General features: G+C 46.1%; 2 protein-coding genes across 7 annotated transcripts; one reads left to right on the forward strand and one right to left on the reverse strand.

The window, feature by feature from the left end:
• Positions 1-130: 130 nt before the first annotated feature.
• Positions 131-13,613, reverse strand: SIRT3 (sirtuin 3). Of its 6 annotated transcripts, none has more exons than XM_079102882.1 (7): positions 13,506-13,613; positions 11,020-11,211; positions 10,711-10,943; positions 7,762-7,862; positions 4,883-5,044; positions 1,504-1,713; positions 131-287 (listed from the first exon to the last, which is right to left on the reverse strand). In XM_079102882.1, exons 1-7 carry the CDS (start codon positions 13,607-13,609, stop codon positions 267-269), a joined length of 1,023 nt encoding a protein of 340 aa, XP_078959008.1. In that variant the 5' UTR covers positions 13,610-13,613; the 3' UTR covers positions 131-266. The 6 variants fall into 6 exon arrangements, with proteins under 6 accessions (XP_078959008.1, XP_078959012.1, XP_078959011.1 ...); XM_079102886.1 differs by lacking the exon at positions 13,506-13,613 and adding an exon at positions 13,198-13,216; XM_079102885.1 differs by lacking the exon at positions 13,506-13,613 and adding an exon at positions 12,950-13,055.
• On the forward strand, positions 13,272-25,368 carry PSMD13 (proteasome 26S subunit, non-ATPase 13). The gene is made up of 13 exons (XM_079102880.1): positions 13,272-13,741; positions 15,116-15,194; positions 18,202-18,236; positions 18,555-18,610; positions 18,807-18,850; positions 19,016-19,102; positions 20,957-21,128; positions 22,084-22,163; positions 22,261-22,386; positions 23,457-23,519; positions 24,077-24,157; positions 24,248-24,364; positions 24,911-25,368. Exons 1-13 carry the CDS (start codon positions 13,647-13,649, stop codon positions 25,004-25,006), a joined length of 1,131 nt encoding a protein of 376 aa, XP_078959006.1. The 5' UTR covers positions 13,272-13,646; the 3' UTR covers positions 25,007-25,368.

Below are 25,368 nucleotides of genomic sequence, written 5' to 3' on the forward strand. Positions count from 1 at the left end.
TTCTTGGCCCTGGTGAAGAACTGGACACAGGAAACAGGCCAGGCAGTTCTTTGCCATCTGTGACTGGATATTCCCGAGTATATAAGCACCACCCTACCTGTTATCCAGTGGCAGCCTCAGATGTCCACTGTTTCTGCAGGTCACATGTCCTGATTTGGCCAAATTCTATAAACCTACCAAGCTGTCTGCAAATATGCGGTCTCACTAGAAATGAGGTGTGGATCTCTCCTGTTGCCATTTCTTGTGCATGAGGCAATCATACCCTCCTATCTGTCCTGTCTATCCAGCTAGAAGAGAAGAGAGGAGATCGGTTAAGTGTATACACCGAGGCAGACCAGCACATCTCGGGCCTGGGTCAAACATCTTGTAAAATATTTCATGAAATGAGCTTTTTCTCTTTGCAAAAAGCAACAGGTTCTAGCAAGCTTGGCAGAACAAGGCAGCTAAAAGGAAACTCATTCCAAGGGATATTTAAGTCCCCAGTTGAGATGTACTGATGTTCATGTGCTCAAAATATTATTATCACTCCTTGGATAGCAATTAATAAAAAACAAATCCCTGAAATCAACCCATTTTACAGAAATTTCTGTGAAAACAGGAACTCACAGGTTAAATCCTGTAGGACCATTTCTGAAAATTACTAAGCGCTATTCTTTTGAATGCGAAGGGAACAACCAGGAAGAGGCTCCAGGCAAGTCTGTCAGGCTGACCAGACCAGCTCTCTACTGCCCTGCAAGCTGGCCAGGAGGCACCTGCCTCAATGTGCCACATCATATTGGCTGAGTTCTCTGCTGCTTTAATGCAGTGCCCAATGTGATTATAACATTGGGTTGTCGTCATTCCTCTACAATGAGATGAGAAGTAGCACCAGCTTACATCAGCCCTAAAAGCCAAACTGGAACAAAAGGCCATAAGTAATAGTGGTAAATGACGTCCAGTGTATGGAAACAGCTAAGTCTCATCCTCCACTAGTCTCTCCAGTTCAGTCTTAGTAAGAAATCAGACTGCAACCAGAGGCTGGGGCTTTTGCCAGTGGAGGCAAGAGGAGGGTGCCTGCCCTTGGGCAATGTCAGACCTGTCTGTACCCTTACAGCTGAACCTTAAATGCTAACAACTCCTCTAGAAGTTACATGGTTCTCCTAGGAACATTTAGAAAGCATCAAGACTGGCTATCCTTGGTGGATTGTACAGATAACAATTCACACTGACCACTTCCTAAAGGCATCCCAGGTTTGAGCACCAACCCATAGAAGAGGCAGAGAACTTCAATTTCTCTTACACAAGGGTCATCTTGGTCACCCCAAGCCTCAGAGGGGAATGTGGCTGCTTTGTTACAGGAAGAAAAGACAACAGACTAGAATGACAGGAACTGCCATCCCTCCTCAGCCACCATTAGCTGTGAGGCCTCAGGAGCACATAGCTGGCATCCTGTTCCTCTCAGTGGAGGTGGTGGACCCAGGTTAGTGTCCAGTATAGGGCCAACAGCAGCATCATGGTCCGTACCTTCCCAGTTTCCCGCTGGACAAGGTCCTGCATTTCTTCTGTCCAGCCCAGAAGTTCCACCAGTCTTTCTATGCTGTGAATCACATCCCCCAGCTGGGTCACATCCCTACTGCGAGGACGCCAAGTAAAGGGCCCCACCAAGTCCCGGTTGATGAGCAGTCGGGGCACTGTGCTCCGTACGGCCTCAGACAAGCTGGCAAAAGGCTCCACCTGAAAAATAGCCCAAATGTAAGGAGCAGTGTCCACTCCACAAGCCCATCAAGACACCACACCAGGGCCACAAGGCCTCAAGGGCCAGGAGAGACCACCACACATTTCATGCTCAAGCAGCTTCCTGCACTTGATCTGGATGACCCTGTCTTCCTCCCAGGTCTCCCTCTTCAGTTCCTCCCCACCTTCCTCTTTCCTGTGGACTCTGTGGTGGACAAATTCTTCCATCTGTGCACCACTCCACTTGCCCTGCTTCAACCCTGTCCTGCAAGTCTTCTGCTTTGGCAGGTCTTCACCGTCTGACTACAGAGAAGTGTAAAAATGATATCCAGCTCAAGTGGAATTCTCTCTCGAGTAACAATGTAGGACTGGGGTTGGGATTCAGTGGCAAGAGTGCTTGTCTAAAATGTGACACACTGGGTTCGATCCTCAACACCACATAAAAATAAATACAGGCTTTTTTTTTTTTTTTTTTGTGGTGCTGGGAATCGAACCCAGCGCCCTGTGTTTGCAAGGCAAGCACTTTACCAACTGAGCTATCTCCCCAGCCCAAATACAGGCATTCTATCTACAACTACATACACTTTTTTTTTTTTAAAAAGTAACAACATAAAAAATAGATATAAATAAATGGTACAAAGACTGGTTTCGTATCTAGGAGGAAAATGCTCAAGTCCTGACTTTCACTGGGAAAGTTTCAAATGAATTGAAGACTTCAATGTAAACAAAAGCAGTTCTTGAAGAAAATTTAGGGTGTATAGGTAAGGCTGGGGAAGGATGTTTTAGACACGATAACTGAAGTAAAAGAAGACAAAGGAAAACGACAGATTGGACTGTGTAAACACTATCACATTGGATCTACATAAAACCACTATGTAGAAAAAAAAATTTAAATTCATCATCATAAACCAACTGCAATATTTACCACGTGACAATTTACATTATTGCTAATTTACAAACATGTAATTTATGAATTAATTTATTTTGCTAATTTATAACCCAATGAAGGATGGGCAAGAGATACAAATATGCAAGTGGTCAACAAACATGAGAAGAGGAACTGCACTATTACAAAAGTGCAAACCTCTTAACTGATCAGAGTGGCAAAAAATTAAAGACAGGCACTTTTAGTATTGGTGAGGCTATGCGAACATGGCCCCTTGCGCCCTGTCAAGGTACTGTATTGGTACTTCCTGGATACTAAGTCTTAATGTGTATCAACATTTACCCTGTTTGTATAAGTGTAAAAGTGTATATGTGTGGATATTCACTGCAGGCACTTTCACTATAAAATTTCATACTATCTGCCTTTATTGTCCATAAATAAGAATTGCTTAAATAAACTTTGCTGCAGATCTACAATTCATTATCTTGAAACTCTTATGACTGGGTGTGTTTCAGAATTCAGAATATGTAGGATTTTGGAAAAGATATGGTTCACGTACCATATGTTGTGTCACCTCTCAAGATCCAAAGTAGTGCTCTGTAAGCCAACACATGGATATTTCTTCACAAAGCAGACAGGGCGAAGCCTGTGCCTGGTGCCAGAGGATCCAGCTCACAGTGGCACACACTGACAGGCTGCCCTCCACTGGAACCACGCCCTCCCAGGGAAACTGCCAGCACCTACCACACAGCTCCACATGCTCACACCAACATGGACACAGCTAGGCGAAGAGTAGGATACATGGCGTTGTACAGAAGAGCAACATAAGAAGACAGACCCGAAGGCTAACAGTTGTTGATGGGATTAAAGCTGACTCTGACTTTGCATTTTATACCTTTATATAACATATGAATGGTGCTTTTATAACCAGAAAAAAAGAAAACCCAACTATTTTCATTTTTCTTCAAATAGAAATATATCTAGTGGCTCCAGTGTCTGCATCTTGTGCCTGGCTCAGCCCATACACCCCGACTGCCATGGCTCCCTTAGCCCAGCCTTTGGCATCTCTGAATGTCCCTCCTATGTCCATCCTCCATCCCAGCCCACATCTGTCTGCACTTTGGGCTCTCCTGTCCACTGACCCTAAACCCCAGCTCCTACCTCAGTCTCTGCTGGACTCCACCCCCACGCATCCATCTCCAACTCACCAGCTCAACAGCCTTAAACCCATGGCAGAGGCTGAATTCCTGAGGATCCCAGAACCTGCCCACCAGGAAATACAGACCACAACCCTGAAGTCCCATGGGAGTCCAGGCCCTTCCACAACCCCACCCTGGTCTGCCCTCTGCCTTCACATCCAGAGTCCAAGGGCCCCTGCTGGCTTTAACTGGCCACCTGCCAATGCCAGCCAATCACCACCTGCAAGAGCCTCTGCTGGGTCTGTTCCCTGTGCCAATTCACAGCACAGCAGCCATGTGACACCGCTGCGAGCTCTCTCTCAATTGACACCATCACAAGCAACCAGCCCCACCCCTCCAACCTTCTTGTCTCACCTGGTATTTTTCCCATTGCACACATCATCTTGTAACAAGCTATAGAATTTTCTCAATTTATGCTGTGACTGTCCACAGCGCTGGGACAGGGCCTGGGTCAGCAGGCAGCAACAGTGACACCCGCAAAACACACATGGGGTCTCTAGCCGCTGGGGAGTCCCTAGTGACCCAGGCAGGCACCAGCTTGGTTCATAGCCTCATTTCTTGCTCCACATCTTTTAGAAATTTCCTAGCATTCAAACTGAGAGACAGGACAGCTTCTTGAATGTGTCCAGAAGGCATCTCCTAGGCACCTCAACACAGGTATACAGAACCCAACACCGGATCCTCACTCCCAACCACCCTAACCAGCAGAACCCTGCCTGCAGACTAAGCCAAGGGCCTTCCCTCCCCAGCCACTGTCCTCCCACGCTGCAGTTGCCCACCTCTCTGCCTTCTTCAGGACCAGCATCCTCCCCCACTGTACCCTGCTCCCAGAGCCACACTCCAGGCCAGTCCCTTCAGGGTCACAGCTGCCTGAAGTACAGCATTGGTCTTCCTGATCTGGCCTGGGGCCTGCCACACTGCACCTGCCCTGCCCCTCCCTCCCTTGGAGCCCCCACACCACATGCCCTCCCATCCCCCATGCCTACCACACCAGCTGGATCCCACTGTCTTTAGCACCCGGGCTGACTGCTCTACACCCACCTCCTCTGTCCTCCAGCCCATGCCCCAAAAGCCCTCCACAAACCTCTAGGGAGGTCCCTAGGATGAGCAGCAGATCTGCCATGGGAAAATCAACCACGTGTAGCAAGAACCTCTGAGGTAGCGGCTCCCCAAAGAACACAATGTCGGGCTTCACAATGCCAGTGCAGACTGGGCAGCAAGGCACCCTGTCTGCCATCACGTCAGCCTGGGGACACAGAAAGAAGGTAGGACCAAGGAAGATGCCCTTTAGGAGGAAAATACAACTCCTCAAGGAAATTTCAAACAAGCACAAAAGTTGAGAATAGTGCAACAGACGCCACAGGCCCAGTTTCAGCAATTACCAACAATTTTTATAGAATCCTCCAAAATGTTGGAGGGGTCGGGTATTTAAAAACAAATCCTGGACCTCACATGGTTTCACCCACAAATCCCTTCACAGGCTGAATGTCTAATCCTGCTCTACACCTGGGCTGGTGCCAAGAAAACACCTGGTGGACCCCAGGCCTTGGACGGTGCAGCAGGAAGCCTATCCCTGGTCAGAGCTGTGCAAGAGCCACTTCCAGTGCCTGGCACTCAATTTGTTTTAATATCCATTGCACCCACCCAGGGGTCTGGCACTTAGTAGTCTAAACTGATAAAGGCACTGGTCATTCAACAGATGAGCTGATGAAAAGACTAAACATGCACCTACAGAGTGTGATTTTAAAACTTACCACAAAGTTACAGTAACTAAAACAGTGTGGTACTGGTGTAAGGATGTACATATACACCAATGGAATAGAACTGGGAATTCAAAAATAACCCACCCAACTATAGGCAACTTGTTTTCAACAAGAGTGAAAACCATTCAATGGGGAAAAAGTCTCTTTAACAAATGGTACCAAACAACCTCACACTATCTACAAAAATTAACTCAAAATGGATCAAAGACCTAAACATAAGAGCTAAAAACTATAAAACTCTTAAAAGAAAACAGGTAAAACTTCATGAACTTGGAACTGGCAATGTTTGTATAGACACGACATCAAAAGCATGAACAAAAAAAAAAGAGAGAGATAAACTGAAATTCACTAAAATTAAAAACATTTGTATAGCTGGGTATGGTGGCACATGCTTGTAATCCTAGCAGCTTGGGAGGCTGAGGCAGGAGGATGACAAGCTCAAAACCAGCCTCATCAATTTAGTGAGGCCCTTAGCAATTGAGCAAGACCCTGTCTCAAAATAAAAAATAAAAAGGCTGGGGGATGTGGCTCAGTAAGCGCCCCTGGATTCAATCCCAAGAACCAAGAAAAAGAAAAAAAAAAAAAAACATTAGCATATCATAAGATATTACCAAGAAAGGGAAAAAAGGAACCCACCCACATACTTGCAAATCACGTGTCTAATAAGGATCTAGTTTCCAGACATAAAGAACTCTTACAGCCCCAAATAAAACAACAGACAATGCCACAAGGGCACAGGTGCCGTGGAGAAGAGTATGACAGTTCCTCCAACAGCTACCGAGTTCCCATGGGACTCAGCAGGTGCACTCCTGGATGTGCACCACAGAGGTGAGAACCAGGACCCTGAGCACAACACACACAGAAGTGTCCACATGGCATGGGGCTTGTCTTCTACTTGCTTCCTGCTGCTGAAGTGAGATCCAGTAACGGGCAGCTGCCTCTTCAAGAGCACAGGTCACATGCCCTTGGTGCTTTCACAGAGCTGCCATGTTCACAGTTCAGGGTGCTCTCTGTGCTCAGATTCCTTACTCTACCTTATTCTTTATGAAACCCATCCTAAGTATCATGGATCTCACAGAGATACCTCTTCTGCTCTATGCTTAACAGTGAAAATTACAAACAAAAAATATCCTATAATAGTTGAGTGTCTAAACCTACCACTCTACAGTTAATAAAAAGATCAGAAAGAGTAGGCAGAACTGCAGATGCTGACACAAGACATGTATGCACATCTCTCTAAAGGCCTAGAACAGTTAGGAGCAGTGGTGGCACATGCCTGTAGTCCCAGCAGCTCAGGAGGCTGACGCAGGAGGGCAAGTTCAAGACTGACCTCAGCAACTTAGTGAGATCCTAATAAGCAACTTAGTGAGACCCTGTCTCCAAATTTAAAAATAAAATAAAGGTCTAGAACATTATACACTGTTATGATTTGGACCTGAGGTATCCCCCAAAAGCTCAAGTGTGAGACAATGCAAGAATGTTTCAGGGGTGAAATGATTAGTTTATGAGAGGTGTGACCTAATCTGCAATTGAATCACTAATATGGATTAACCAGGAGGTAAACTAGGCAGGTAGGGTGTGGCTAGACAAGGTAGGTCACTTCAGGCATACCTTTGGGGTTTATATTTTGTCCTTGATGAGCAGAGCTCTTTCTGCTTCCTGGCTGTCATGTCCTCCACCATACCCTTCTGCCTCACCTCGGCCCAGAGCTATGGAGTGGGCTAACCACGGACTGACCCTCTAAAATCATGAGCCAAAATAAACTTTTCCTCCTGGGTTCTTCCTGTCAAGTCTTTTGGTTACAGCAATGAGAAAGTTGACTAAAACATACACCAAATTGTTAAACACGGGCAGTAGGAACTGGTTGAAAGGAGACTCATTCCATACTGTCTTAATTTTTTTTATAAGCATGTATTACTTTTCTAAATTAAAAATAAAGGAAAAGGTCAGGTGAGGTGGTGCACACCTGTAATCCGTGATTCGGGAGGCTAAGGCAGGAAAATCACAAGTACAAAGCCAGCCTGAGCAAATTAGCAAGGCCCTAAGCATCTTAGGGAGACATCTCAGCACCCTTGGGTTAAATCCCTGATACAAAAAAAAAAAAAGGAAAAATATTTTCACGCTATTATACCACTTTACCAGATCACCTCCACCCCGCTGAATTGCAGAAGAGTGAGACTACCCTAGTAGGACCACTCACCCAGAAGTCCTCCCCGGGGCAGGATCTTCGGCAGACTGTGCAGGTGGCTGAAGCAAAGGTTCCATGAGCTTCAACCAGCTTTGAGGTGGGGATGCCAGACACTGAAATCCAAGCAAAGCAAACGCTGCAGCCTTGGGGGTGACATGAGTCCCAAGTCAGACGCATGACTTTTGGATATGGTGGCCTCCTGGAAGGGATCTCAGCCCTCTAGAAGGCCCAGTGTCCTTGCCTATATTGCCAATAGATGATTCTCCACCAACCAGAATAAGGCACAGGGGATCCCAGCTGGAGCCAAACCACATTAAAACAAAGCCTTCAAAACTCAGCACAAGCCAGGCACAGTGGCACATGCCTGTGATCCCAGTGGCTAGAGAGGCTGAGACAGGAGGATTGCAAATTCAAAGCCAGCCTCAGCAATTTAGAGAGTTCCTAAGCAACTCAGTGAGATCCTGTCTCTAAATAAATAAATAAGTAAAAAAAAAAAAGGATTGGGGATGTGGTTCAGTGGTTAAATACCCCTGAATTCAATCCCTGGTACAAAAAAAAAAAAAAAAAAAAAAAACAGTACAAAGATCTGGAGTGTGGCTCGGTGGAAGAGCACCAGGCTAGTATGTACAAGGTCCTGGGTTCCAACCCCAGTAACTAAACAAACTCAATACAAAAAATCCATTTGATATAAATTCAGATAAAATTATGTCTGATATTGCTAGGCATGGTGTCATGTACATTCCTATGAACCCAGTTACTTGCGACAGTGAGGCAGGAGGATCACAAGTTCAAGACCAGCTTCAGCAACTAAGCAAGACCCTCAGCAATTTAGCAAGACCTTGTCTCAAGATAGAAAATAAGGGCTGGGGTTATGACTCAATGGTGGAGTGCTCACCTAGCATGCGTGAGGCCCAGGTTAAATCCTCAGCACCATATACAAATAAAAATAAAAAAATAAAGGTATTGTGTCCACCTACAACTAAAATACATATTATATATATATATGTATAATAAAAAATAATAAAATACATATTATATATATATATATAATAAAAAGTAAAAGGACTGAGGATGTAGCTCAGTGGTAGAGCAGTCTTGAATTCTACAAAACAAACTAATACATATGTATGTGTGTGTTCATTTCTAATATCTACCAATACATGTCCTATTCTACAGATACCAAGTAAAAATGAGGATATAAATACTTTTCCAAAAATTTGCTTGGTGGAAAAATAGACAAAAAGTAATACCCCAGGAAAGCTCTCTGTTCATGCTATTGAGGCCTGGGGCAAAAGAACAGTCAGTGTAGATAATGAATGACTGGGTCAGGAAAATGGGGGCTGATTCAAAAGGAAATAAAATGCTATTACCTCCAGAGCATTTTCCCTCCTCCAACCTGTTGCCAAGGTTACCTGCCTCCAGGGAATGGTTCCTCCCAGCAAGAATGTTAATGTTAATGAATGTCCCCTGGGTGGCTCCTCTCCTGCCCAGGGAGCAGGGGGTTTGTGTCCCTGCCCTAAGATCACCCTACCTTTTGGTCAGGTAGGCAAGATGAGAGGAAGGGGCATGAGAACAAAGGAAATCTAAAATCTATAAAAGGGGCAGACAGCCCCACAAGCTCCAGCACCAGTTTTGGACCCCTTCCTCTATGCAGTCTCTCTCTCTTTCTCCCACACCACCCCTGCTTTCTCCTAGCCTTTAAATAAAACTTTTTTTTCCTGCCTGTGCTTCTCTGGTGTTCAATCTTCAACCCTGGGGAACGGGACTCAGAGCACCAATATCATCCCTGGTCTTACTACCTGGTTCTAAAAGGCCATAGGGGCTGACAGCCCCACCTGCAGGGGCTGCCCACATCCCCATCACTGTTCTAACTGCAGTGCTAAAACCCATGGCCAGGCAGCTCCCACTTCCCCCAAGGCCTGCTCTGCTGCCCCTCAGAAGCAGACAGCTCCACAGAATAGCCACTGCTGCCTCTGTGAGTTCAAGCCAGAGACTCCATCTCACAGGAAACAGTTCCTGAGCAAGGTGAGGCCTCTTTTTGGCATCAGGCACCTTGCGGCTGGCTTACTGACTGCCCTGCAGCTGCCCCCACCCAGATGCCTCCCTGAGAAGCACTGCCTGACCTATCCCCTGTGAATTGCTACTGTCCTGAACCAGACAACACTGAGGAGCCATTAGTGGTTCTTTAGTGCAAGAGAGTACCAGTTGTTTTTAAAAGCCTGTATTTTCCAGAGATACCCATTGATTCATTCATAAATTATTTCTGAATTAAATTTACAATGTGAAGGATTTACTTGAAAACAACCTGGAGGTGAGAAGGTGGGCAAACAGACAAATAAGGACTCCATGTGTCAGATATAGAAAGTGAATGGGAGGACAGAGGGTTTCTTAGATGTTTTATTTCTCTATGGGTCATATCCTTTTTTTTTTTTTTTTTTTTTTTTTTGGTACTGGGGATTGAACCAAGGTGTACTTAACCACTGAACCATATCCCCAGCCCTTTTCATTTTTATTTTAAGACAGGGTCTCACTGAGTTGCTTAGAGCCTCACTAAGTTGCTGAGGCTGGTTTTGAATTTTCAATCCTCCTGTCTCAGCTTCCTGAACTGCTGGGATTATAGGCCTAACCACTGTGCCCAGCTCCATTTCTTTCTTTCTTTCTGGGGATTGAACCCAGAGCCTTGTGTTTGCAAGGCAAGCACTCTATAGCTCTACTGAGCTATATCCCCAGCCCTCCATTTATTTCTTAAAATAAAAGAAAGAAATCATCATATCAGATTAGCAAAATAACATGGACTTTAGCTCTGTCCAACACTCACAGCTCAGCAGGAAGACATGCCCATAGGGAGGTCCCAATAGAGGTCTAGCTGGCTCAAAACAGCACCAAAAATGAGGTATAAGCACCAGCCAAGCACCACCTGGAAACAGGCAGAGACGTGACCCGGAGAGGAAACAGGCTCACCTCTCTCAAGCCCATCGATGTTCTGAGTGTAGAGCCGCAGAAGCAGTCCCTTGTCGTGGAGCAATCGGAGAAAGTAGTGAGTGGCATTGGGCCTGTAGTTTCCAGGGTACAGCTCCTTGGCCAAAGTGAAAAAGGGCTTGGGGTTGTGGGAAAAAAAATCCAGTTCAAAAATAGCCTCGGGGTAAGGGATGTTGTACTGCTGGAGGTTGCTGTAGAGGCCACTCCCTGGAGATCTGCAGAGTGAGAAGGAAGAGGTCCTGAGCCCACCAGGAGAGAGTGGGGAAGCCTCGGCAGGGGCCACAGTGGTACCTGAAGTCTGGAATGCCGCTGGGTGTGCTGATACCGGCCCCCACCATGACCACCACCTTCTGGCAGGCTCGCACCCGGATCAGCTCAGCAATGTCCTGCAGGGACAGCTTCTCCTTCTCGCTGTTACCTCCACTTCCAAAGATGCCTGAAGCACCCACAGAGAGAGAGATGGCCCTTCGTCCACCTATAACACTGACAACAAAAGCAGAACAGAAAGGCAGCAGGTGACAAACAGTTTCATGCTAGCAAGAACAAGTCTCTACCCTTCCCACCATCAAAAAGGTCATGCATTTCACCCCAATCTCCCCAAAATAACCAACTTTCTCACCGTGGATGACCACTGGCTAAAACAGAAAGCAGTCACAAATCAGAAATCAAGCCAATTTGGGAGTAAAACTTTCAGTTAATGGGTGCTGTGTAATCAGGAAAGCATCACTTGTCAGTCCGGTCATCAAAGCAGTGCTAAGAACAGGGGTCCTCAAAGAAACCCAAGCCAGGGCCAAGAACATCCCTTTGTGAAGGCTTTGGGCACATGTTCAGCAGATCTACACACCTTAACATACCTGGGATGTAACGAATATAGTGATGTTCAAAGAAAATTAATATTCTCAGGCTTTGCATCAAAATATTATTGAGATAAAAGCGGGTCTCTAAAGACCATTCCAGAAAGAAACATTCATGCCCTGACAAGGTTTCAAATTGCTGCACAGAGTTCATCTTTAATGTCTGCAGCAGACAGGGGAAGCTCATATTAACAGCCAAAAGCACACAATCAGGCAAGGCAGAAGGTATACTGCAGTTCTGGGGTCTCCCTGCAAAGTTCTGGAAGGTTCTTAGGTCACCTCCAGAAGCCAAGCGCCAAGATGGGGAGTCACAAAACAAGTCACAGGCTTCAATGAGGCCTCAAGAGTTTGTAAACGACTCCACATCTGGGCGGACAAGAAGAAAACAAAGCAATGCAAATGACACACAGCTGATAGCAACACCTGAAGGTCAGGGCAGGAGGCATGGCAGCTGCAGAAGCCCTGGGAGGCGCAACAGTCTTGGCTCCTAGAGTCCTCTGGACATCTAACAAAGAATCTTAAAATCTAGGGGCAAAAGAAATTCCCAGCTGCAAGTCTGGGCAAATGAACTGCTTCTCACAGACTGACCTACAGTTTCTGTGTTAAAACCAATGGTGGCAACGGGTTGGTTTAATGACAGTCAATTTTGCAGAACTGGCTGTGTAGACGCAAGTGTCTGTCCTGCTTGCTCTATCCCCAGCACCGAGAACACAGCCTCTACGGAATAAGAGCTCGATAACGGTATCTTTGATGAAAATCTCTTTATTAAACTTTCAATAGGTATCACGTCAATTTACCATTATTTACTTGAATATTCCCCCATTACAGGGCATCTACGTTCTTGTCCTAACGAATAAGGACCTTAAGATTTTTCCGTTTGTGTGTTCAGTTGCTAGGCAAGGATCTGCGTGCCTACCTAGCACGCGTAAGGCCCCGGGATGGATTGTGGTGGGATTCCGAAAGGCGCAGTTATTGGGTGTAGTCACCTACCCACGGCGGTTTTAACTGCACGACCTTTATAAAAGGCCATTAAAACGTTAAATGGAACAGCGTTACGTGTAACAGCTACAGACAGGACACTATTTCAATGCAAGAACGGTGGAACAAGTTACGAAACATCCACATAATGGACATCCATAGACCAGTACAAGGGCCGTACTGCCTACGACGCAGGCCCTGGGCACCGGGTCAAGAACAGAGGCGAGCCCTGCGCGCTACCCCGGGGCCTCTGGAGGCGCACCTGCCGGGCTCCCGCCAGCGCGGCTCCGTAGCCGCGCGCGCACGGACGCCGTCCGCCCCTGCACACACCGGCCGCCAGACGCGGGACTGCGGGGACTGCGGGGCCCGCACCGGGCCGGGCCGCTCACCTCCCGGGCCCCACAACCTGAGCGCGCCTAGCGATCGCCGGCCCCACAGCGCCATGATGTTCCTTCCCGAGCGTCCGCAGGTCACGTGCCCGCGCCTCGGCCTGTCCGCTCGTGCCCCGCCCCCTACACCGCCCGCGCAGCTCCCGCCCCCCCCCGCCGCGCCCCGCGCGCCATCCCTGAGCTTCCGCCCAGCTCCCCCCGAGCGACATCCTTGCGAGCTCCAGCTCCACCCCAGGGTCCCTGCGCACTCGGGTGGAGGTTGACGGCGGGTGGGGGCGGTTCCTCGGTTTGCTGGGCTCTGGCCTCTTGCCCCGGGAGCGCTTGCTACGGCCAGGCTTTACATTACACCCCGTCCTCGCCAGACACTCCCAGGCAGGAGCTAGTGCGTCCCCGTGGAGAGGATCTGCGGTCTCAAGGCCGAGGCCGCACGGCCAGTCGGGACCGCTCGTCCGCCGGCGCCCGTTCTCCTTAATGTCTCAAGAGCACCGCCAGGTGCGGGAAGCTGCGTACAAACCCAGGAGAGAATTTTGCCTAAAAGGCAGCGGAGCGCGGTTACCCTGACAACTGCGCGCAGCTGCTGCGGCGCTCCCGGCGTGCCCCGCGCCACGCGGGCCGGAAGTGCTCACTCACTTCCGGCCGCCATCCCCGCGGCGCTGACATCTCTGCTCAGTCCCTGTCCCGGGTTCTTCCTGCCGTCATGAAGGATGTACCGGGCTTCTTACAGCAGAGCCAGAGCTCCGGCCCCGGGCAGGCAGCCGTGTGGCACCGTCTGGAGGAGCTCTACACGAAGAAGTGAGCCCCGATCCGAGGGGCGGGCCCGGGCGGGACCTCGACCTCGCCCGGCTGCGGGCGCTCGCAGTGCGAGCGGGGAGGCCCGCGGGAGGGAGGGTCTGAGCAGTCCTGAGGGCAGAGCTGTAGCCGGGCCTGGGGATGGAGGGCCCACTGCTTTCCCACCTGGGCGCTGTGACTGAGGCTTCCGAACGCCCTTTATTCTGGTCTTACTACAGAGCTCAGTGTTGGCCTGTGCTTTACCTCTTGATTCGGTCAAACAAGCACACCGCGAGTGTCAGAGTGCCACCCCTTTGGGGAAACAGGTCTCGGGGGCTTATACTTAGCCATGCCGTAGTGTGACTGCATCCACGGTTGTTTTTCTCACGGTTTGGATCCAATAAGCCGAGGTCAGTGCAGTATTCCTGTTGATTCTGCAACTGGTTACGGCAGGGTGCAGCCACACCGCTCTCCCATTGCTTTTGCTTTCTGTAGTACTACATGTTGGGCTTTGTGCCCCTAGAGATCTTAATTTTAATTCCTTCAGAAACGTTGAACTTCAGAACAATTTTCTTTTGCTAAGCACCAACCTCTATTTAAATGAACAGAGTAGATCGTTAGTGTCCTACTAGAGCTCTCTCATGGGGAAACACACCTGCTGTAGTAACCTTCCTGATGGGATAGTTAGCATAGAATCTTTCACAGCGTGTTTTGTTTGCTTGTTATTTGTGGTGCTGGCGATGGAACCCAGGGTTTCACACATGCCAGGCAGGGCTCTGCCACTGAGCCACATCCCCAGCCCAGGTACAGCATGTTTCATGCTGTACACTAGTCTGCTAGTAGAAGTTTTTTTAGAGAAAATTCTTAGTATTTGGCAAGTAGTTGCTTTGTTGGGCAGTACTTTGTATTTTTTTAAAGCATTTTATTTGCACTGTTAAATATAGGTTTTTTGTTGTTTGGAAGAAGTGTGCTTTGTCACTGTCCTGGAATAATATTATTAGCTTACTTCTTCCTTCATCCCATTCATGAATGAGGAAATTGAGACTTGGTTTCTCACCTTCCTTAAGATACTCAGCTAATAAATAGGAGAGACTGGATTTCAACTTAGCTGTTTGATTCCAAAACTCTTGTTTCCATTTTAACTTCATGATAACCCTTTGAAGTGGTCTAGACAAAAGTTCTCCATTTCATACATGGGGAACTGAGACTTAAGAAACGCCAACTCAGTGTGACAGAAACATTGTGTGACAGCCATGCAAAGAATTCAGGTCTATTAGTATCTGTACTAGCCTTCAGTACAGTCAAGACTGGTCAGCTTGGTTGTCTGCTGGAACACCGATGCTTAAGGGATCTCAACTACCTCTTGATTGATAATCTGAAGGGCCTTGTGTTTTCCAGGTTATGGCATCAGCTGACACTTCAGGTGCTTGATTTTGTGCAGGATCCATGCTTTGCTCAAGGAGATGGTCTCATTAAAGTAAGTGACTTTTAAGAATATGCTCAAGGACTTTTCATAATAATAGATGATAATGATAATGACCTACACCTATTCAGAAATCACTTTGTCTCCAAGAATATTTTGAGCACTTTGTATGTTTAGTCCTACTATTCACATCAATGTCAAAAGATAAGTACTACTCTTCTCTTACTCTTTTTCCTTTTAATGTAGAAACAGGCATAAGGGGTTCCCATAGGTCACAGTTAATAAGTGACAGAGAATATTCAGTTTCTAAAATCCTAGACCAGGGTTAGGGGCATAGCCCAGCATGTGGAGTATGTGCTTTTCATCACCAGCACCACAAAAAAAAAAAAAAAAAAAAAAAAGGCACAGTGCCCAGCCTGGGCAACCTAGTAAAACCCTGTCTCAAAAAGTAAATAAATTTCAAAAAAATTAAAAGAATTATAGCCTAAAATACTGTCTTTATAGCATGACCTGGCATGTTATTGTTTATAGAAATTTTTTTTGTATTCCATTTTTGGAAAACTTACTCAAAAATGGAAAATTCAAAACCAGTTAGGGGACAGAGTAGGATATAGAGGAGGGATCTTCTAGGTAATTCCCCTCACTCTGTTCCTGACCTTTGGTGACTCTGCTTACACAGACATCTCTGTCCAGAGTAATGTAGAAGGCAGAGTACGGTCGAGGATGGGTGGTTGGAGGGGAACTGCACAATATCATGCTGCCTCTCTAATAGAGCTTTTAGGATTTTCTCAACAGGAGTGAAAAAGAGGATGCACACTCTTTCCAGCCTTCCCCAGATCCCTAACAAGCCCCCATGAGTGTGCTCACACATGAAGCCTCCTGTTTGAGGTCTTTCCTGACATCTTACTCTTTGGTGCTTTTCTCTGATTTTGAATTAAAGATTGATAGCTAGCTTATAATTTTAGCTCATTTCTCCTGAATATGTTACTTTATAGTGCACATAGTAAGGCTTACCACCTACCATAACACCTAACTTTCCTTGTGCTTTATACCCATCCATTCAACATTTTTCTACCCAAGGAATTTGCAGTCATCTGTAAGCCTGAAGATTTTGCTGAGCATTTCATCTTCTGAATCATGGAAAGTGATAAATGAGCTGGGTGTACTTGTATACTCCTGTAATCCCAGCAACTTAGGAGGATCATAAGTTTGAGGCCTGCCTTAGCAATTTAACTAAGACCCTGTCTCAAAAATAAAAAGGACTAGGGATATAGCTGAGTGGTGAAGTGTACCTGCATTAAATCAGTCCCCAAAAAAAAAAAAAAAAAAAAAAAAAATGATGAATAAGACAGGTCTCAATACTTGCTCACCATGATTTCACACTATAAAGATATATAATTCCTAAATATTGCTATGCTTATCTTTTTTTGTTGTTCTTTTTTAGTTATATATAATAGAATATATTTCGCCATATGCATACATGGAGTGTAACTTCCCATTTTTGTGGTTATACATGATGTGGAGTTACACTGGTCATGTGTATTCATATATGAACATAGGAAAGTTATGTCCAGTTCATTCTACTGTCTTTCCCATTCCCATCCCCCTTTACCTTCTTTTCTTTAAATCTCTTCTACACAGATGACAAAGAATGTCTTCAGCCTCAAAAATTCAGGTCAACAGATTTGTTTACTTTTTTCATGGATAAAATAAGAACTTAAAAATTGTTGAGACCCAGCCCACATAAGTGTAAGCTGAGTAGTATTCATAAAGTTATAGTTACCAGAAGTAATTTTTGAGTTTCTGAACTTGATAGACTTATTTTTTTAGATAATTCCATAAATTACAAGAGGTGTCAGAAAAGTTAAAACAGTCCCTCTAAATGAGGACGATGTCTTTGAAATAGTTTCTTGTCATGTACAGATCATTTTATTTAGCTGGATGTATGCCAGATTTAAATATCTTAACTGCCACAGGGACATTTCCATCCTTCTCCGTGCATATCCTACAGGAAGTTCAGGCTCTTCTTATCCAAACTTATCCCTACTTGGCCCACACTGGGCACTCCCTTTTCCTACTTACCTGGTCATTAGCCCAGGGGACACTCAGCTCCCCTTCTCTGTGACTAGCCGACATTGATCAAGTCTGACTCAACTTAGTGACACGTCTCTCAGACCTGCTGTCCATCATTACCACCCCCTCTACTGTCTTGGCTCCTCCTAACCCCTGGCTGGTGCTACTTGTTGTCTTGCTTACAGTCCTCTCTGCCCTCAGTCCTGCTTCCCTCCTTGGTTCAGCCTTGCCTTTAGAACAGAGACCAATTCTCAGTGCCTCCCACTCTGTCCTTCAAAAGTATTCCTGAAACGTGTAATTTATTCCTATCTGGAATGTTCTCTCCCACACCAAATATACACCTCTCTAACTGCTCTTCATTACTTGAAACCCAGTTGTCACCAGAGCCTTTGAACAGCCTTTGAAGCCTCTCACTTGGCTGACCTTCTTACATGTCTTTTTCCATTGCTCCTAAACTGAGAGTATTGACATTCATCATTTGCAGACTCTTCTCCACTATCCCAGGAGACCCCTGAAAGCTCAGGATTTGCCTCATTCTGTGTCTGCTGGCCTACCCAGGGTCTAAGGAAGTACCCCAGTGTGTGTTAGTGGCTAAGAAATTTAGTAACAAGACATAACTAGCCTGTAGCCTTTTAAAATCCGAAGGAACTCTGTTCTGTTTGGTTAGTGGACTTTCCAGATGTTGTACTTGGAGTATCTTATACAAAGAATATAGGAATTAGTCTTTAGAAGAGTCACACAGGTCAGTGTTCTCATTTCCAAGCTAGAAGGAAACCCTGGTGGTTTTTTTTTTTAATACTCCATTGGTGATCATGTACATGAACTTAAACCCTAAGATGGTGTCCTGTCATTCAGCAGACATATGTAGCACTTTCTGTGGTAAGCATTGTGGTTCGCAAACTCAGAACTTGGTAAGAATGGTGTTTAGAGTCTAATTTTGAAGAATGAAAGACATTCTCTACTTACTGTCCATGTTTTGGTTCCACAGCTTTATGAAAACTTCATCAGTGAATTCGAACACAGGTAAACCCTTTTTTTTTTTTTTTTTTTTAATTTGTTATAATTGGTTATACATGACAGTAGAATATATACATTGTACACAAATGGAGCATAACTTCTCATTCCTCTGGCTGTACATGGTGCTGAGTCACACCAGAAGTGTGATCACATACATGTATAGGGTAATGTCTGTCTCATTCTACCTCCTCCCCATCCCTCCCCACCCTCCCCTCTTCAAAATCCAAAGTTCTTCATTCTTCCTTACACACCCCAGTTTTTTATTTTGCAAATGAGTCCATCAATACTCCTCGACACTCAGAAATGGGGTGCTTTTTATTTCAGGGTGAACCCTTTGTCTCTGGTAGAAATAATTCTTCATGTGGTGAGACAAATGACTGGTAAGCCTCACTTTATTTCATAATGGAATAGATCCAAATGGTAAAGCGCTCTTCATATATAATTGAATGAACTGAAGAATAATTGGATAGACATTATCAACCCCGCCACCCTAAAGAGACTTTTGTGCCTAAAGGTGTCTCAGCTGTTAGAAACATGCTGTTCGTGGTTTCTCTGACTTCGTTCTTTCTCTTTTAGATCCTAACGTGGCTCTTACATTTCTGGAAAAGACTCGTGAGAAGGTGAATGTGGGATCTGAACAATACTTTCTGGACTGTGTATGACTCTCCACACTCTTAGAAACTGTGTGTCTCCCACCTTGGGGATTGGGTCACTGACAGGTAGAGGCCCACTTTGCAGTTGACTGTCCAGATTTCTGAGACTCAACTGTGCTTCAATGTCTTCAGGTGAAGAGCAGCGACGAGGCCGTGATCCTCTGTAAAACAGCGATCGGAGCTCTGAAGTTAAACATCGGGGACCTTCAGGTCACCAAGGTGAGATCACATTAGACAGATTTATCTCTGGCTTAAAATAATAACCCAGTCTTCCTTTTTACCTGTCTGTTTAAAAATATTTTGAGGTTACAGAAAAGTCAGGAAAGTAGCACAGACAGTTCTCATGCCTCTGGCCCAATTCCTCATTGCTTTACTGCCTTGCCTCATCTTTCTGTGCAGGCGTACATAGTTTTTCCTAGATCGTTTACAAGTAAGTTGCTGACATGATGCCCCTCCTATTAGCAGCAGACCTGCGCCCCCACTTGTCCCTCCTCTGAGGACTTCCCAGGGCCTCAGCCAGGTTCACAATGACCAAGGGCAGCCTCCTGGGCACCAGCAGGTCATGTCCTGCTTCCCCATTTTCTCTCTACCCCTTAGATTGTCGTTGAAGTCTCCTGTCTGAATTTATTTCTTATTTTCACTTTTATGCAACTTGGTCAGTAAGTGACAGCAGAAACAGCACATGTGGTTGGTCTACCTTGTTTAACCAGAGCCTGTGTGTGTTTTTTGTTTGTTTTATTAACCATAACATTGAAGAAAATGTAGCAACAAGAATTAAAGTGTTCCTGTTCATTGGGCTAAGAAGTAATTCTTCCATATTGCTTCCCATTCCTAGCACATATGCATATTTGTTACATTTTGTTTTAAAGTACTGAAGACACTGAGAGCTGTAGGGAATATTGTGATGAGCACTCTCCTGCCCCAGCCTGCTCAGGGCTGAAGCAGCACACACAGGCAGACCACTGCCCCTCAGCTCATGCTCCTCCCCAGCAAGACACTCAGCCCTGCTTCCTCATCCTTTCTTAGTGGGTACATGAGTGTAACTGGAGTCATTCTCCACTTGCCAGAGTTGAGAGTCACTGTGTTGATACGTGTAACTGGTTCATTTTCATTCCTATATGGTGTTTCATTGTCTTAAGAGTTTTAAAACCTACATATCTGGTCTCCTGTGAAGGGATTGGATAATTTTTTTAAATGCTTGTAATAGCGTCCCTGTGCCTGGTCCCCTGTGCACATGGACATAGTCTCACCGGGAGTATGTGGTGGCAACAGGTGTGAGGCCTGTGCATCTTCACATACCACACAAGCACTCCCGAAGCCCCGGGTCTTCAACACTTGATACTTTGACACTCTTTAACTCTTGGCTGACCTAATGGAGGTGAAATGGTAGCCTGTTGGTTTGATTCGTGTTTCTCAATTCCTGGTGGCTTATTGGCCATTCCATTCCTGTCTTCACTTCTGTAAAATTGTCTCGTACTGTTCTTTGCCCATTGTTCTCTCCTATTCTGCCAACCAATTTGTAAAAGTTCTTTACGTTTCCCTGGTTATGATCCTTTGTGGGATTGCACATGCTATAAATGTCTTTCCCTAGTAATATAACTTGTCCTGTGGGTGTGGTGGTGACTGAGGCAGGAGAGAAGGCAAATTCGAGGCCAGCCTGGGCAATTTAGTGAGACCCTACCTCAAAACATATAGTGCTAGGGCTATAACTCAGTGGCAGAGCACTTACCTAGGCCCAGGTTCAATCCCTAGTGCTACCAAAAAAAAAAAAAAGATACACACACACACACACACACACACACACACACACACTATAAATATGTTTGTTTATATATTATCTATGTACTTTTTGCTGGGTTTTGGATGAACTGAAGTTTTACATTTATCTGTCTTTGCCTTTGTGGCTTGTACTTTTCATTTTTATATGACATCGAAAATCTTTTGGGGCCAGGGCGATAGCTCAGTCAGTAGAGTGCTTACCTTGCAAGCACAGGGTCCTGGGTTCAATCCCCAGCACCACCAAAAAAAAAAAAGACTTTTAAGTTGGAAGACAACTTTACTACTTGTGTATAGGAAACAATTGAAGATGTTGAAGAAATGCTCAACAACCTGCCTGGTGTGACATCAGTTCACAGTCGTTTCTACGATCTCTCCAGTAAATACTATCAAACAATTGGAAACCATGCATCCTACTACAAAGATGCCCTGCGTTTTCTTGGCTGTGTCGACATCAAGGATCTGCCAGGTAATGTGACCTTACAGTTCATGTCACTCAGGAGCATGTTCTCAAGTGTGGCAGCTGTAGGGTGCCAGGGGAGGTGAGTCTCAGAGCTTGCCCACATGGGTTCATCCCTTCATGAAGAATAGGTAGAAAGATTTGTTTATGCTTTAGATTCTACATCATACTTTCTTGCAGCATTTAATTCAGATGACAAAATTGATTCCTCCCAGCCCCTGTGCTCCTCCTCCTCCAAGTCTATTGTCTAAGTCAGAGATCTTGTAGAAAGTACAGCAATGTAAGTACTTCCTCATCCCCTGCAGGATGAATCCCTGTAGCTGAGACTCTTGTTCTGAAATGACATTCCAAATCCATGGGAATTAATTATAGTCATTGAAGGGCCTGAGTGTGGAACAAAGTAATTTTGGGGAAAGTGCAAAGAGTATGCATTTAGAAAGACATCTTCAACCTAATTTAGATGTTTCTCAAAATATGCCACAGACCCTAAGGAGACCACAAAGTCTTAAATATGTTGAAGTTTTGATTGTTGTATCTCAAAGTGTACTGAAGAAGCAACTAATGCAATCAAGAGGTACAGGACTGGGCTGCATGGGAATAGCAAGCAAATGAATCTTCGTTTGCAGAGGGGCTGACTGAGGTGTGAGACAGCTGAGTGGCAGTGTGGCTTTCCACAGCAGGCAAAGCGTTGGAAGAACTCATTGCTTCAGGAAGTCGTACACACTGAACAGCAAAGAGATTCATATGTTTAGGGAAAAAGTAATAAATGAATGTTCTTTCCACAGAACTTGTATGTGTGGTCCCTGGTGTAATCCAAGTCAATCCAGCACTTTAGAAAAATTAAAATCGTGCTAAGGCGTTTGAGGGTTACCATTACTAAGAATGGCTTCTTTACTTGTGTTATGTGAGCTTTTTAAAGCCAGACTGGACTAGTTTTGGTTACTTGGGTGTGTCATTGCCATAGTGTCTGAGCAGCAGGAGAGAGCCTTCACACTGGGACTCGCAGGACTTCTTGGAGAGGGAGTTTTTAACTTTGGAGAACTCGTAAGTTGGCTCAGGCACCAATTCCTTCACCAGGGTTGGTGGAGGGGCACAGGGGGGAGCTGGCTTTTCTGCCAGCTGACCCACTCCATCCCCACAGCTCATGCACCCTGTGTTGGAGTCCCTGAGGAGCACTGACCGGCAGTGGCTGATCGACACACTCTATGCCTTCAACAGTGGTGATGTAGACAGGTTCCAGACTCTGAAGACTGCCTGGGGCCAGCAGGTAGGTCCCACATGCTTCTGGCCCTTGCTTGTCCTCTCACATGCCCACTGTCCAGGGGTGTTGGGTGAGCATCTTTCCCACACACTGCAGGTACCTAGGAGACCTTGGGCATGGAGGGACAGTGGTAGTCCAGGCCTCTTGTTCACAGAACAAGGCATCTCACAGGCAGAAACTGCACTAAAGGAAGGTAGAGGGTGTGTGGGAACAGAACACAGCATGTACCCTTCATCTCTGCTGGGTAGAGTGGGTGTCAGAACCCTTCCAGCAGAAGCCCTGTGCTCTGTGTTACTGTGGGGTGGGTAGAAAGACACAGGAAGAACTCAGCACATTTGCTGAACAGAATGAGCTTGAGCAGACAGGTAATGAGAAGGAGGGCATATGGTAGGGAGAAGAGCTTCCAGGAGAGGGGGCAGCAGAGGGGGGTAGGCGCTGGGTGGGAGGGGTTGTAATGGAATTGTTAGAAGCAGATATTACTAAAATGTTGACTATTGTGGGAATCATGGTTGTCTTGTGTTTGTACTTCTCTGAAACTAAAGTTTCCCAAAGTTCACAACAACTCATAGGAGTCATGTAGTGCAATAGGGCAGGTGTGTGTGAGGGCAAGCAAAGAGGCAGAATGTGTCAGGCCTGATGCACCTGGTGAAGCATCCCTTCTTTGCAAAAAATGTACCACTCAGAAAGGGAGCTGGAGCCAGACACAGTGATGCGTGTTTGGGGACTGAGGCAGGGGGGTCGCTTGAGCCCAGGTCTTTGAGAACAGCCTGACAGCACCTTGTGCCAGTCTTGAAAGGCCTTCTGGTGTTTGACATCAGTACATATCCTTGTAGATCCCTTTTCTGGAGAAACAGCCTGTCAATCAGTCATTTCTATAGATTTCATAAGAAAAGGAAACTTCAGATGGCTTAGCTGTTAATGAGCCTCAGCAGTCTGAAGCACATGTTTGCATCTGCCCTATTGCATTTTGTTCTATTCACCATGTGGGGAAAATAAAACAAACAAACTTGAGAACCCAGGTAAGGTCACTGATGAGCACAGACATGAGAGTCAGTTCCTTTTTCTGTGCTTCACAGCCTGACTTAGCAGCCAACGAGGCACAGCTTCTGAGGAAGATCCAGCTCTTGTGCCTGATGGAGGTAAGTGACCCCAGAGCCACTGCTGTGCTTCAGGACCTCGGTTGGTGAGCAGTGAGCTCACCCTTTCTTGCCTGGTGTTTCTTCCTCGTTGTCCCACTCCTCACCTTCACTTAACTTAGACAGCCCCCTCAGACAGGTTCATTGCTGCACAGTCTGAGCTGAGATGGCAGCTCCTTCCTGTCACTGATGTGGCACATCCTCTGGTCTCGTGTTTGTCCTTCCCCACCAGAACATGAACTTCCTCAGGAGCTGGAGGTTCTATTTTTGGTTCCCCACGGTGTTCCCTGGTCTCAGGAAACTTGGTGGCTGCAAGTACCTGTTCAAGAAATGAGTAGTGGCTACCGTTGAAAATTCCAGCAAAGCTTATTTTCACCTTTAACCTTATCTAAGCCTTGCAGGCTTGTTCCTAGTAAGATATGTGACACATTAAGAAAATTTTATTGTATGGGTACTAAGAAGATGAACTGTGTTTTTAAAATATCTGCACCAATCAGTTCTTGGCCCATTTTTATTTGAAAAACAATTTTAAATAGTTAATCGGTATTTTTTTTCTCCAGATGACTTTCACACGGCCAGCCAACCACAGACAGCTCACTTTTGAAGAAATTGCCAAAAATGCTAAAATCACAGTGAACGAGGTACAGTTCTTGGGCTTGGGGTGTCAAGCTGCAGAGCTGCCACCTGGTAATGTGGGGTACTGGGTGTCTGACAGGAGCCCTCCCACACAGGTGGAGCTGCTGGTGATGAAGGCGCTTTCAGTGGGGCTGGTGAGGGGCAGCATAGACGAGGTGGACAAGCGAGTGCACATGACCTGGGTGCAGCCCCGTGTGCTGGATTTGCAGCAGGTGAAGCCACCAAGCCCCTGGTTTGCCTTTGCTGTGTTGGGTTATGTCTATACTGTCTCAATTTCCTGTGGGCGGAAGCCACTTGGGAAGAAGGGTCATTGGACATGTGGTTTGGCGAGTGGATTATTACTGTGGAGACTGAAGCCTTTTCTTAGAACCCAGCTTAATGCAAGCCTGGGGTCTGAGCCCTGCACTTAGAAGCTTATTGCAACAACAGTGCTGGTTGTCTTGATAAAACCTTTTAATCTTAAAATTGGTGTTCTGATCAAACATGTTCCTGGTTTCATGATCTGAGCTCAAATCCATCTCATTCATATTTGCTAGAAATTTAATCCTGTGGATTTCCTCTATTCTTGCCTGTTTTCTTTAATGCAAATTTTTAAAATATTCTTGTGATAAGAGTTGACCAGGGTGATCCCATTGCACACCCCACCCTAGCTCTAATAGTTCAGTGCTGCCCCAAGAATGAGCTGGAGTTTAGACCTGCCCCACTTGGCCTGTGGCTCCTGCATGCCTGATGCCCATGTGACCCTGCTTTGCCCTCAGATCAAGGGAATGAAGGACCGCCTGGAGTTCTGGTGCACCGATGTGAAGAGCATGGAGATGCTGGTGGAGCACCAGGCCCATGACATCCTCACCTAGCACCCTGCCTCACCTGGGAGGCACTTCTGTGGCCCTGAAGCTGACAACAAAGAAGATCTGCATTGGATTGGGGTGTGGATTTGGATCATGATGGGAGTAGGGACTACTCACTATAAAAATGGAGGACTGTCACTTATGGGGGCCCAGCCAGAGGTGAAGGCTCTTAGGTGGGGGTGTCTTATAACCTGCAGTGGGATAGGGGGTCTCCAGGCCTCAGGTCATAAGAGAGGGCAAGAGTGAGTGGGAAAGCCCTCAAGTCTGCCCACGCCCCAAGGTGTGTCTCTGTCCCCATCCACCCTGTGCACAGATCCTCCAGTGTGTTCAGAATGTTTCTCTAATAAACGCCTTCACTTTGTACTGCT

This window comes from Sciurus vulgaris (assembly GCF_902686455.1).
Source record: "Sciurus vulgaris genome assembly, chromosome: 11".
Classification (NCBI taxonomy): Eukaryota; Metazoa; Chordata; class Mammalia; order Rodentia; family Sciuridae; genus Sciurus; species Sciurus vulgaris.